Source organism: Odontesthes bonariensis, chromosome 15, assembly GCF_027942865.1.
Source record: "Odontesthes bonariensis isolate fOdoBon6 chromosome 15, fOdoBon6.hap1, whole genome shotgun sequence".
Lineage (NCBI taxonomy): Eukaryota > Metazoa > Chordata > Actinopteri > Atheriniformes > Atherinopsidae > Odontesthes > Odontesthes bonariensis.
Window position 1 is genome coordinate 32141672 of NC_134520.1, and position 13153 is coordinate 32154824.

A 13153-nucleotide genomic window follows, 5' to 3' on the forward strand; every position below is an offset into this window, starting at 1 on the left:
TCTGCTTGAATGAGTCATAGGTCAACAACAGATTCCTCTGAAAATGACTGAAAAAGCAGCCAATGTCCAAAGAAAAACTTTGAAAGATTTTCATAAAGCCCGGAGAACTACTGAGACCACTTCAAAGGATTAAAAGAAAGTCTGGCAGCTTGAAGGGAAATATAAAACAATGAGGGATGGATCAGGACTTTTGCAATAATGTACATTTCACACGTTAAACACTAATGCACAGTTTTACTTTATGTATTAGTTTTACTGCACTCAGGTGGAAAAATAAGAATGATCTCATTTTCATAAACAGCCTACCGAACATTTAGGAGGGTTATCTTTGGTTATCAACATGCTGCCTTCAGGCTTGTCAGGTCAGTCGGAACTGTTTCTGTGAATTAGATTCATAATTCCCTGATGGATGAACCATTCGTCTCCAGTGGTCTCATTTCCCCTGGAAGTCATGTGATGCTCAGTTTCTGACCTCTTTTGGTCTTCATGCTCCTGACTTTTCTTAAATTTAAAAAAAAAATGTATTGTCGTTGTTTTGGTGTGCTCATGGGGAGAATATAATACAACATACACATGTATATGCTACTAATATGAGCACTCAGTCACAAAAACACATAGCTCTGGTAAACATTAAATAAATAAAAAGGAAAAGAAAAGAAAAGAAAAGAAACAGTGTCTCCAGCGGCTCCATTAACATCGGACACTTGCTTGACTCTGCTCCTGTTGGCTGCAGACAGACATCAGCAAAGAGAAAGCATTAATATTTTCTCCTTTTCTTCTGCACATGTACATATGCTGGTCTGAAATTCAAATAATCCAGATAATCCTCATTTGAATTTGTCAGATCTGTCAGCTTTGGCTGCACTTCTCAAAGGTTTTGGATTTGTGTGTTTTATGGTCCTGAAGGCCCTTAATGATCCTCTGTTTTTTCTTCTTTTAAAGCCGTTTCCTCCAGGCATTATTTTCTGATCGTCACTTCATTTTCATACATAAATAGATATATTTTCCGTTGATGCTCGCTGCATCAAAAGGGATAGTTTTTTTTAGCTTCTTGTTGAAATTTGACAATCTTTCACCAGTTTTCTTTAAGAAACTTTCCAGTTTAGACTAGAAATCAAAAGGAAGCAATGAAGTAATGTAGTCTAAATATCAACTGAAGAGAAGTAAATGATATTATGTTTGTAGTCATGCTTGGTTGGGAGGTTTCTCCTCTGATTTCCTGCTGAAGGCTTCTCGTGAACTTTTGAGCCCTGACACTAAATGACCCGCCGCCTTCTGTCTCCAGCCTCAGGCGAATCCTGCCTCTGTCTTCAAAACAAGCCGCAAAACCTTTAAGTCAATTCTAAAGGCCACCGGTAATCTGTGCAGTGAGGCTAAAATGAGGAAATGTGCAGTATTTTTTTTTTCTCTACGTCCTGTTCGAGCCCTTTCGGTGGCTGTTTCTTATGTTTTTGTTCACACCAAAGGAGGTCTATTGATTTTTGGGGCCAATAATGAATGACAGTAACTTCAATTGAGAACAAAGGCGGGAATGGTTTCTGGATCAGAAAATGAGGAGAAAGATCCAGTTTTAGAGATAGATGGTCAGCTTTGTTGTAAGGTTTATTGTTTTTAAAGAGTAAAATGGTATCTCCAGTCAAACAAAATGGGTCTTGTGTTAGTTTTAAGATGAATATTTGATGTTTGTACAGCTATTTTTATGGCTCAAAATCATAATGAGCAGTATGCCATCACAGGTTTATTGGTATCAGACGAAAGTACAAGAGAAAGGTGAGCTCAGAGAGGGCAGCTCTGAGACGAATAGGCCACCTGAAACAAGTTATTACCTCATGTGCCAAGACGATACAAAACAACAGGAAGTGACAAGCTCATTCCCGATTGACCGTGGTGTTAAGAAGTCATTCTGATGTCACATCTGTCTGTCAGGTCAGCCTGCTTGGTTACCAGGGTGACGAGAAAATAATCCATTCATGAAATCGAGTCGCATCGTTGTTTTTTAAGGCACATTTTTACTAAACCCAACCAAACACGACATCATGGTGTGGGCTTTTTTTTTAGAGATTGAAATTGTTGTTTTCAAAATGGTTACTGTTTAATTTTGGAGCTTATTTTGTTCTTATTCATATCTGTTTGCATGTGCTTCTTCTTCCACATCTGTTTTGTGGCTACCCCACTGTTGTGCACATGTCCGGTTTCTGTTTTTCATCATTGCCAGGTTGTCTAAGTTCAGTCCAGCCTTTTGTCCTTGGTGTGTTTGACTTTGCCTGTATTGGAGGTGGATGGTTTCCTGGTGTAGTTTGCCTCATGGACCAATTACTTGTGCTTGGTTTTGTAGATCTTGCCTTTTGGATTTGACCTGGAGTTAAATCTTTAATCCTGCATGTTATTCCTTCACAGACACGAACAGTTTTAAAATCAACAGAGAATATGGAAATGAAACATTTCCAGGTTAAAAATCATGAAATTGTTTCTCATTTTCCTCCGAAAGTAAATTTTTTTTGGGTCGTCATAAATACGTCCACTAAAGCGGCTTTTTTATGTGTTTGTGGTCATTTCAACCGAATCACATCCCACCACCACATAACACAGCGTGTTGTTAAAGGTGTTAAAGAGTGTTAATTTCACATATTCAGTGAGATCAGATTTGTTCAAGAGCAGAGAACAACTAATAACATACAGTTTATATCTAAATACATATAAATACTGTATATAGGGCTACTTACATTTTACAATATAAACACACAGTCTCATTGTAAATGGTAAAGTGGAAATAATTTGATTCCTAGAGATTGACACAGATTGTAAACTTCTTGGCATAGTTTTCAAAGTAGGAGATTTCTTTGTAGATGGAGCGGGATTTATCACTCTGTCAGCCAGACTAAGGCTTGAAATTTGTGATGGGATGGCTTACATTAGAGATATCAGGTACAGCCTTTGGGCCTGATTAAAAACACCATTTTGTTTAGGAACCTATCTAAGTGAAATGGCCCAGAAGTATCTGAGCAGCAGCAATGATAACAGCTGTTTGAACTCTTGATGCAAAGGAATGGGGCTCCAATGTCTCCTTTCAGATCTCCTTTAGCTTAGGATCCGCTGGACCATCCTTTTATGAAAGATGATCATGTCCCACAAAAAGGGATGGTCGACTTATCAAGCAAATTAAAGTCGATTACTCATGAAGTCATCGTGACGTCATCAGTAAACTAACATTTAACACGTAAGCTAGCTTCATTTAATTGATTTGTCATGCATATCTTTTCTCACAATATATTTTGTCCATAACTTGAAAAAAAAAACAGTTACTTTCATCCAGTCGTCTTAACTGTGATTTATGTGGATAAATATGAAGGCTGGATGTTGAGAGTGAGCAGCTAGCGATGCTATATTTCACTTTTTGGACTTTTCTTTCCTTTTTTTAATTACAAACTTTGATAGAACAAAAAAGTAATACATATTTATATGCTAAATGAGATAATTGAAGCATCTAAGGGACTTTTTGTAGAATATTTATTATATTTATTACATCACAGCGGAGTCATCTTTTCCTAACCCAATGACGTTTTCCATGGAGGTCGAGGATAAGAGCTGAGGAAAAGATGATAGGAGCAAATCTTCTGACTATTCAACCAGACCCTTGAAAGCCAAGTAATATGATAAATCACACAAGAATGGACACAACCAGCATCAGTGCGGAAGCATGTCATAAAAGAATTTAAACATCATTGCACTGAGTCCTGCTTCAGGTACGGAACCAGTCCAACTTTTTTTCAAGCTGAACTGAAATAATTGTGTCTCCATTAAATCTTTGGAACTGTTGTTTCATGGAAAATGTGCCTGTTTCAAGATTTGGTGCTAAACAACTGCTGTGATGTAGACAATGTTGCACATTGCTGTAATAAACAGAGTAATAGTCCCTAAATGGAAACTACATTTTCAGGAAGACAAAAAAAACCCGGCGACTTTTGCAATATCCATAAGAAAAATGGACAGGTCTACAGGACTTCTTTTCAACTGTTGTCATGAATCTTTTCAGAAAAAAGCAACTGATTGTTCGAGTGTTCATCATTCATGAAAGTGACTGATTCAAACTCTATCTGCACTGATGTGAACCACCTCTTTTCAGAAAAACACAAAAACCACCTCAAGCAAATGCAAATCTTTTTCTTCTTTGTGAAATCGAGGAAGCGTTTCATTTAGTTTAGCATGTTTTCATCAATCTTTTCTAATGCACAACTTCAAAATGCACATGTCTTCGCTTTGGTTTTAGAAATATCAGATAATCACTGAACATTAACATCATGTAATGTGTCGAGTGAGCGAAAGAGGTGCAACTTTGCCATTTCCCTCCTGGTCTCTGCTCTGTGCTAAGCTAATTGACTGTTGACTACAGTCTCATATCATTCAGTGGGGTTACATGGCACTGTAAAAATCGGATTAAGGGCTAAAATGCAATAAGACTGAGTTATTAAGTTCATGTATACACCTCAGTTTGACTAAAAATTGGACCGGACCGGGTTACTCTCAGTCGGATTAAGACCCTTAGATAACTGGGTTGAAAGTCAGTCTAAACCTGCTTGTAGACACTGAAGCACGTGGTGAATTGGACGTTGCATTCCGCGCATGCTCGAGATTTTTTCCCGGAAGTCAAAGGAGACGATATTCCTGTTGTTGTCGCCGTCAAAAAGAAACAAACAACGCGATGGAGAATGCTCCGTTGGGCATCGAGTTTGTGCAACAAGCAGCTCATCACAGACCAAATGTAGAGGGACGTAGCTTCATCTTGCTCTGCGTTCTCCATCTTTCTCCAATGCCTGAGTTTGTTGTTGTTGTTGTTGGTGAAGAGGTCAACAGGAAGTGGCTCTATTAGCAACAGTTGGAATGGGTAAAGCGCCACCTATCATACCGGGGTATGACACGCTTTGTGCCTCTGATCCGATTCATTCACTGCGATATATCCAAGGAGAATTACCCTCGCTCAAATGAGGAGCATAACCCAACTATAGCTATAATGGAATTAATCTCATCATGTAGACCCACTGAGTGATGCAGTTAAAACTAGAACTTCGCAGAGACATCAGCTGGAGTCCGTATAGTCTACCTGTTTGATGGCAACGTGAAACTGAAACCAAATGGTGTGTATGGCTACGTTCAGACTGCATGTCAAATGTGGCCTGAATACAATTTTTTGCTCACCTGATCTGATTTGTTCATGACAGTGTAAACAGCACAAGTCACATGGAATCCAGTTTTTTTCTATTCTGATTTGGGCCAACGACGTGCTGGACTTAATAAGCATTTTGGAGGATAATTCGCGTATCTAGTTACAATTTTTTTTTTCCTCATGTGCATCATAAAAATCAGATCTGAGCAGTAAAATGAATTGAGTATTACGTCCTGCAGTCTGAATGTTACCAAAGAGGAAACCAAGAGGTGAATGCAGATTGAAAGCATAAAAAGGACAAAGCACGTGCACACACAGAGGCCTTGTGATTATCCGTCCTTTGTGTCACAGTGAAATTCTGAAATGTAAATGATGGCGGCTCACTGAAGGAAGGCCGGAGGCGACCGCCGCCCTGCGATAATGACCTCATTAAGACAGCGATTGAATTTGAATTTAAATGACTGCAGCCACAAAAACTGTTGCCATTTCGGAATGAAGGTTACAATAATTAAAGTGTGCTCAAATGGCGCTCAAGCTTCTCTCTCACATGCACACCCAATCAGATTTTTATATTCTGCATACTGAAGGTATTAAACATCTGCTTCACGTCACGCGGGTTATTCCAGATTCTCTGTAAAATGACCCGCCGTGCGGCCTTATAAGACAACATGTCCTGCCACTGTCTTGCCTCTTAAAAGGAGTCTGTTTCATAAACCTGCAGAGCAGATATGACTGCACTGTGTTGTGTCACATCAAGTTCTTCAGTGACACAGCCTCACTTGTTGCTGCTCTGGATATAAACTGTTAGCGTTGTGGGAGTTTACGAGCTGCCCAGCTGAAACAGATTCTGGAAATGTTTTGCTTTTACACTGTAAATTCTCCACCCGGAGGTGTGTGTGGGAGGCATGACAGACTTACCTGATAATATTTAAAAAAGAAAATGAGCGCAGTGGAAATAGTAGAGAGCTAAATGGGGAAAAGGAAGACATTTTATCATTAAACTGACAGGGCTGTTTATCAGAGAGCCCAGATTGACTTTAAATCTGAGAGTTTTAACCTCTAAAGGCAAGTTGCAGAATAATAATCAGTTTTTCAAGCTTGATAAAACAAATTCCTTACACATCAATTATTGTTAATGTTGAGTCTTTTCAAGGGTTTTTTATTTGGCTCAAATATCTCATATATTACATACATTTTTTGTGTCCATGCAACACAAACCCTGATCAGAACAAGTACTGAGAGAGATGGAGTCAAAAATAGCATCATCATCATTACTTTTCTTGATGAAAAATAGTTCTATGTTCTCTCTTTTGGACACGAATACAACTCCATACATGCAGACCCTGGCTTGTGGCCTCTGGACAAGGTAAACATAAGGCTTCTGTTCTGCACGGTAATGTTTGTGAATGGAACTCTGTATTGTAGTGCTTGACAAAGGTTTCTCACAGTAATCCCTTGTCCATGTGCTTCTATCAGCTGATGATCACAGGCGCCCAGCTTAGACTTGCTCGCTGTCTATGAAATTCTTCTCCGGCTTCCTCGAATGGTTTATTGATATTCTGCACTGCAGAGAGAGAAATATGCAAAAAAAATCGTCTGCTTATCCAAAAAACTAACTTTCATTGATAGATTCAGTCACCTCTCAATGTTTCCGCCTCATTACAAAAGCCCAGATTGCACCAGTTGTCTTAACATTTTTATCTGCAGCGTGATACAGGTCTGTATTGACAAACTAAATTAAGTTCACAAAAACCAAACCACCCTAACTTTCTTCTGAATGCATGTTGTAAATGCATGCCTTGTTTAAAAATAAAATAAAACTATATAAAACAGCGAAGACAAGCTCATCCAGGAGAAGAGGCAGAAGTTTCTGGAGCCGATGAGTCGACAACTTGCAATCTGCCATGCGAAAGCCCTGGAATGTCCGATTTTCTGATGGGTTTTCCTCTCATGTTTGAAAAAACACTTTGTAGGTGTGACCGATAGATTGAATTTCTGCCTCATCGGAGCAGCAGACAACAGATGCCTCGAAGCTGCAGGTGGCGACGGGTGCAGCAAACAGCATAGGGGAGAGGAAGATTCGATTTGCATATTCACACGTCCCAAAACACTAAATGGGACAAGAGAGTATAGAATTACAATTAAGCCATTTTAAGCCATGAAGGGATTATTTTCATGGGGGAAATGTCTTAATGTGTTATTTTAATGAACAGAGAATTTTGGGGGGGGTTTATTTGACTCCTGGATAAAGACTTTAAATTAAACTTTCAAAGGTAAAACAAGCTGCTCAATGCTTTACTGCCCCATTTAAAATCAGAATCTAGTCGGAGGAAGCATACATTTGGGTAAGTTTTCCAATCCATTTGAAAGGCAACAATATCATGTCTTGAAAATAATGATGCCATGAAAATTGGTGATACAGTTGCTGTACTACAAGGTTCTTGCATAGTAGATTTGCAAGTAGAGCATTTCTTTTGATAGCTGAAAAATCCTAAAATGATCTTGTGTTCCACACTGCAAACTGTAAGCCATAGAGTCAACAACACAGGGATGTATTACTTGAATAAAGGAAGAATATGCACCTTGTGAGCTGGACCTCAAAAAATCTGGAGGTGCTGCTGCTCATCCACCCACAAAAGAGTTGTAGCTCATACCTCAGGCTCTACTAGCTGTGAAAAATAAGCTGGAAAAACATCTTAAAGGAACTCTTCTTTGGCAAAGGTTAAATACGTTGAGTTCACGCTGCAGGGATGCTATTTTGACTAAGCTGTAAGCTCGATCCTGCATCTGCATTTTAAGATGTGAGCTCAGTGCAAGCAGAATCATAACACCACAAAAACACCCGTGGTGAGATTTTAATATTTAAATGTGTCCAGATAGAGACAGCATGTGTTTTGTATGCATAATAATTCTGTTAGTTTTTAAACATAAGCAACCATGGGCCATTGTGGAAACAAAAAAAAACAAAAAGTATGACGCAAATATTACTCAGTAAGAGTATATGCAGTATCTTCCCCATCCAATTATTTATCCCGTAGGACTATTTCTCTCTCGCTGCTGCAGATGCAGACGACATGCTAAATGGAGTAACATGTGACAATGGGTTGCAAGTAGCACTCCAAATGCTGAGAAATACTGTACATACATATAATCCGTAATTCTACAACGTTTCCCCTAAATATTCACTATTTTAGAGTAGATAAAGTAGGTTTTTATATATTAAACATCAACCTTTGTCCTAATTAAACGTATTATTATGTAAAACATAGTATTTGTTGCAACACTTGAATGTAAAAAAAATCACTTTTGTAAAACATTTACTTCTTAAGCTTAAGCTCTCCCTTTTTTGTATTCTATTCATTATTTTGTCACACTGCAGTGACTGTGAATTTCTTTTAAAACTCAGCTCCATCTCACAGCAAGATGTGAAAGATTGTTAGAGATCAAAACTTATTGGGTATAGTTAGAAAAACCCCGTAATTAGAGCTAGAATACTCTCTTTTTACATATCGGCTTTTATTTTTATAGACGCTACACTATATCTATATTAGGCCACACAACGAGTAGCAGTCGCTTATTTTGTTTACAATTTTTTGATCAAATCTGCTGCATGGAAAGATGACGTATCAGCAGGTTTTGGGATGGAGGAAAGTCTCTTTTATTTCAAACATTGAAATTCATTGCGGCAGAGGCCTCATTATAACACCACTGAGAGGTTTGCTGCATAGAATGAATGCAGGATGAACAATGAAAAGGATTTTCCTGACGCTGGAGAAGGTTGGGGAGGTGGGAGTAGATATGTTTAATACGGCTTAATAAAGTTTTATTGAATTGAATTGATTTGACTGTGAGCAATGACACTAATTGATCAAAAAAACTGATGTTGTTAGCACATAGCAGGCAGATTGTAATTAGTTCTGATATGTTCACCTGGCTCGTTGACACCTTGTAACAACTTGTTGCGCCAATGTCATTAAGAAGTCAACAAAAGAAGGATTTAAATTTAAATTTTGATTCATTTGTTCCAACTCCCGGGACAATGAGACCGCTAAGTGTCACCGCTCTAGCATGTTTCTGATCGGGGGAGTAAAACTTCTTGAAATTTCCTCTCATAAGGTAGTTGAACCCTACCTTAAATGAAAGCCAACAGGTATAACGTCTAATTTGAGCCATAAGACGTTATACCTGTTGGCTTTAATTCAAACTTTTACTGGTTCAATAAAGAACACACAAGTTAAACACAGATCAATGCATTGTCGGCAGCACCTTGTCAGATGCAAGGTGCATCAGAACAGGAGGTGTTTAGGTCTAAGAGCGGTGAACCTCTCGTGTTAATGCTGCAGGTCACAGGTCACACATTCACCTGCAGCGTGTCCATCTGTCCAACACGCAGGTGTTGTGCATGAAAAGGGTTCACACAGTTCAAATACCTCCCCACTGAAACCGCCTCAACACCTTCAAACCAATTATCGAGACTATCTTACACCTGACACCTTACACCTGATTCATTCATTTCAGGCGCAGGTTGCAGATGTTGGCGGGGTTTTTTCAGGTTTGTGTGAAATTATACATCTCAGGTTTTTACAGGCCTTCATGTTTCTGGCTTTCATGTTATTAAGAAGGCACGAAATGAGGTGAAAGATGGAGGAGCTTTAAATCAGATCTCACAACTTAGAGGAAGTCATCAGACACTCACATATAGGCTGCAGGGGATGATTACTGTTCAGAGGCTAATCCCAGGAGGGAGACCTCTTCACAGGAGGGCGAAGAGGCAGCGATGAGCATCGAATAAGGCTTCAGTTTAAACCCTTATGTGCTTTTGACACAGAAGTGATCAATAACTTGATTGTCAGTTGAGTGATGGATCATTTCAATTGATTTAGTTGCTAAAATCTCTCCAAACAGACTTGACATAATGTTAAATATATATGTTTTTCTTAGGGCTGGGCGAGTTAACTCGTTATTATCACGTTAACTTGTTAATTGTTTAAAGCCGATAAATAATTTATCGCACATTAACGAAGGTTTTATTATTGTAAAAGTCTGTTGCTCACAGGCTTTTGTTTTCAAAATACATTTTTAAAAAAATCCTGCATTTACAGCCAAGTTGAATTGTCTTCTCAGCGTAGTAGTTCCAGTCTAAAATATCACTTAAAGGCAAAACACACAACTGATAGCAGCAAGTCATTCAAGGAAACAGACAGTGGAGCGAGGCTTCTACATAAAAACTACAGAAAGATGCTGATGTTAAAAGTGTGTTTGCACAACAAATGTTATGGCACTTTCATTCATATGGCAGCACATTTAAAATAAAACTAAATGCTAAAAGCTATACACTACTTTTGAATTCATTTTTGGATTTTGCATACAAATGCGATTAATCCTGATTAATCAGGAAAATCACGTGATTAATTAGATTAAAAATTTTAATCGTTGCCCAGCCATAGTTTTTTTTTGTGAAAAACTCTTATTTGCATGTAGTTTTTCATTATCCAGTTAAAATTTTTTTGTCCATGTACGAACGATGTAGCTGTTATGTGTGTTTTGGCTTGTTGCAAATGTCAGTTCAGTGGTGGTGTGACCGAAACAGCTGGATGTTAAAAGTTGTGTAGTTAGCGATGTGGTGGTGTCTGTTTTTAATTATAACTTGATTTCTTTTCTGCTCCTCAGACGGAGGCCATCCACCCAGACTGTGCCCTGGTTGTGCAACACATGAAGGCTCAGGAAGAATGCTACCAGACACTGAAGCAGGAGGAGAACAACCGCTCTGATAGGACAGGTCGGTGTGCACTTTAATGGCATTGTGGGAACGAAGACTTGTGGTGAGGAACAATTCCAATTGGGGACAGTTTTAGGCCTTCACAGGGATCAACTGACTATTGTGTGCTGATGTAAAGTGTTTGTTTGTTCAAACACTCCTATATGTGCTGTACCTCAGCACTGAGGTCTGAAACTGATCACACTAGGCTTGTAACAGTTTCCTGATATATAATGAGAAATTAATACGACATCCTAAAATCAGAAGAAGTTTGAATGATATAAAAAATGTGTAAATGAAATGAAAAGAAATTTAGTTGATGTCTAAAATCATTGCAGACAGCATAACCCAAAATATTTCAGGTTTATTTTTCTCGCTGACTTAATTTTTCATTCACATACATTGATTTTTCCCTTTCAGACCTGCAGCTCATCCCCCCAAAAAACTTTAATCAGTAAATCTTTTAACACTTTGTAAAGTTTCCATTAATCCTCACAACTCTTAAAAGATATTCTGGCATTGAGGAAACGAAGTAACGAGGAGTTTCAGGTGTTATTTTGTCCCACTTGTCCCTTCCTGCTGACACGTCTTAAGATGAACAACATGTTGTTTCAAACATTCTCCATTCCGGACGGATCATCAGGACTGCAGACAGGCCAGTCCAGCACCCTCTTCTTCCTCAGCCATGCCTTCGGGATGTGTGCAGAATGAGGTTTTACATCGTCTTGTTGGTAAATGCACGGACGTCCCTGGAACAGATGTTTTCCTGAAGGCAGAACATGTTGCTGTAAAATCTCAGTGAACTTTTCTGCATTAATGCTGCCATCACAGAAGTGGAGAAGTGATCCAGCCCCATCCCATCCCAGAGCCTGGCTGCAGGGACCGGTTGCTGACAGCAGGCTGGATGCTCCTTCTGCTCTTTGCTCCATTTCTTCCAACAAAGATCTGGAACACTGATGGCTCTGACCACAGCACACGTTTCCACCGTGGGACGCTCCATCCCAGACGCCTCCGAGCCCAGAGAAGTGGACGCCGCCTCTGGAACAGGCTAACATCAGGCTTCTTCTCTGCACAGTAAAGCCTGTGGATGGAACTCTGGATCGTAGTGCTGGACAAAGGTTTCCCACAGTAATCCCTTGTCCGTGTGCTTCTATCAGCTGTTGATGAATGAATTCTTGATGCAGCGCCGTCTGAGGGGTCAGAGGTCACGGGTGTCCAGCTTAGGCTTGCTCCCTTGTCCTTGACACTGAAACTCCTCCAGATTTCTCGAATGTTTTAATAATATTCTGCACTTTGGAGGGAGAAATATGCAAATCGCTTCCAGTCTGTCTTTGAGGAACATTGTTTTTAAACAGTTTTAATGATTTTCTCACACATTTTTTAACAAACATGAGTTTCTCTGCCTATGTCTGCTTCTCAAGCCTTTCATGGATACTTTTCTGATAAGTCGTGATGACACTCACCTTTTGACATTGCTTCTGAAAAGATTTAAAAGTAATAAATATCCATTTAACAAATTAAATTAGGCTGTTGAGACAAAATATCTTGGGTTCACACTGTCTCCAATAGAATAAAAGTAAATGTGCTTTTGAGGTTGAATTTGACGTGTCATTCCAAGGATGTCTGCAAACATAGATAAAACCAGTGGTGTGGAAAAAAGTGAAATACAATGGAAACATTTCACTGTAATGTGACACTTTTGCATCTTCACAAAAGATGATTTGATTTGATTTACAGATTGTTCTGATAAGCAAATGTATCTATGAGTCTTCATCAATTCACCTAGACTGAGGAAACTTTCCTCATAAAAAGCTCCGTCGAGCTGCAAGAGGAATATTTGGTCATCTATATCGAACACCAGTGCACATTTTAGTTGTGACATTGAAAAGTAACCCTTGAGTGTTGAGCCATTAGGTTTAAATAACAGATATTTTCCCTCTAAATCCAAAGATCATTCACAGAAATACGATGAGCCACTTCAGTTTCTGTCACTGGGAAAAAAGAAAAAAAGAAACAGCTTTCTTCTGGGCATCACCCTCATCAGAAGTAAAATTACAGCCATTAAGGGCTGAACTTGACACGTTCGTTGGTTTGAGTGATGCACGAATTTTACAGTGACTCTTAAATTCAAATGTCATGTCTCTTTAAAGATAATCATAGGCTGAAGGGTCCCGTTTCGCCATCATACTCCTACTTGTGTTGATGTTGAAGACACCTTCAGTGCAAATCTAATT

General features: G+C 39.0%; 1 protein-coding gene across 1 annotated transcript in view; it reads left to right on the forward strand.

The window, feature by feature from the left end:
* Positions 1-13153, forward strand: part of ghrhrb (growth hormone releasing hormone receptor b) — a 45941-nt gene that overhangs the window by 1853 nt on the left and 30935 nt on the right. Inside the window, exon 2 of the mRNA XM_075485990.1 lies at positions 10832-10940. Coding sequence (XP_075342105.1) covers positions 10832-10940 — 109 coding nt within the window. The remainder of the gene's footprint in view (positions 1-10831; positions 10941-13153) is intronic.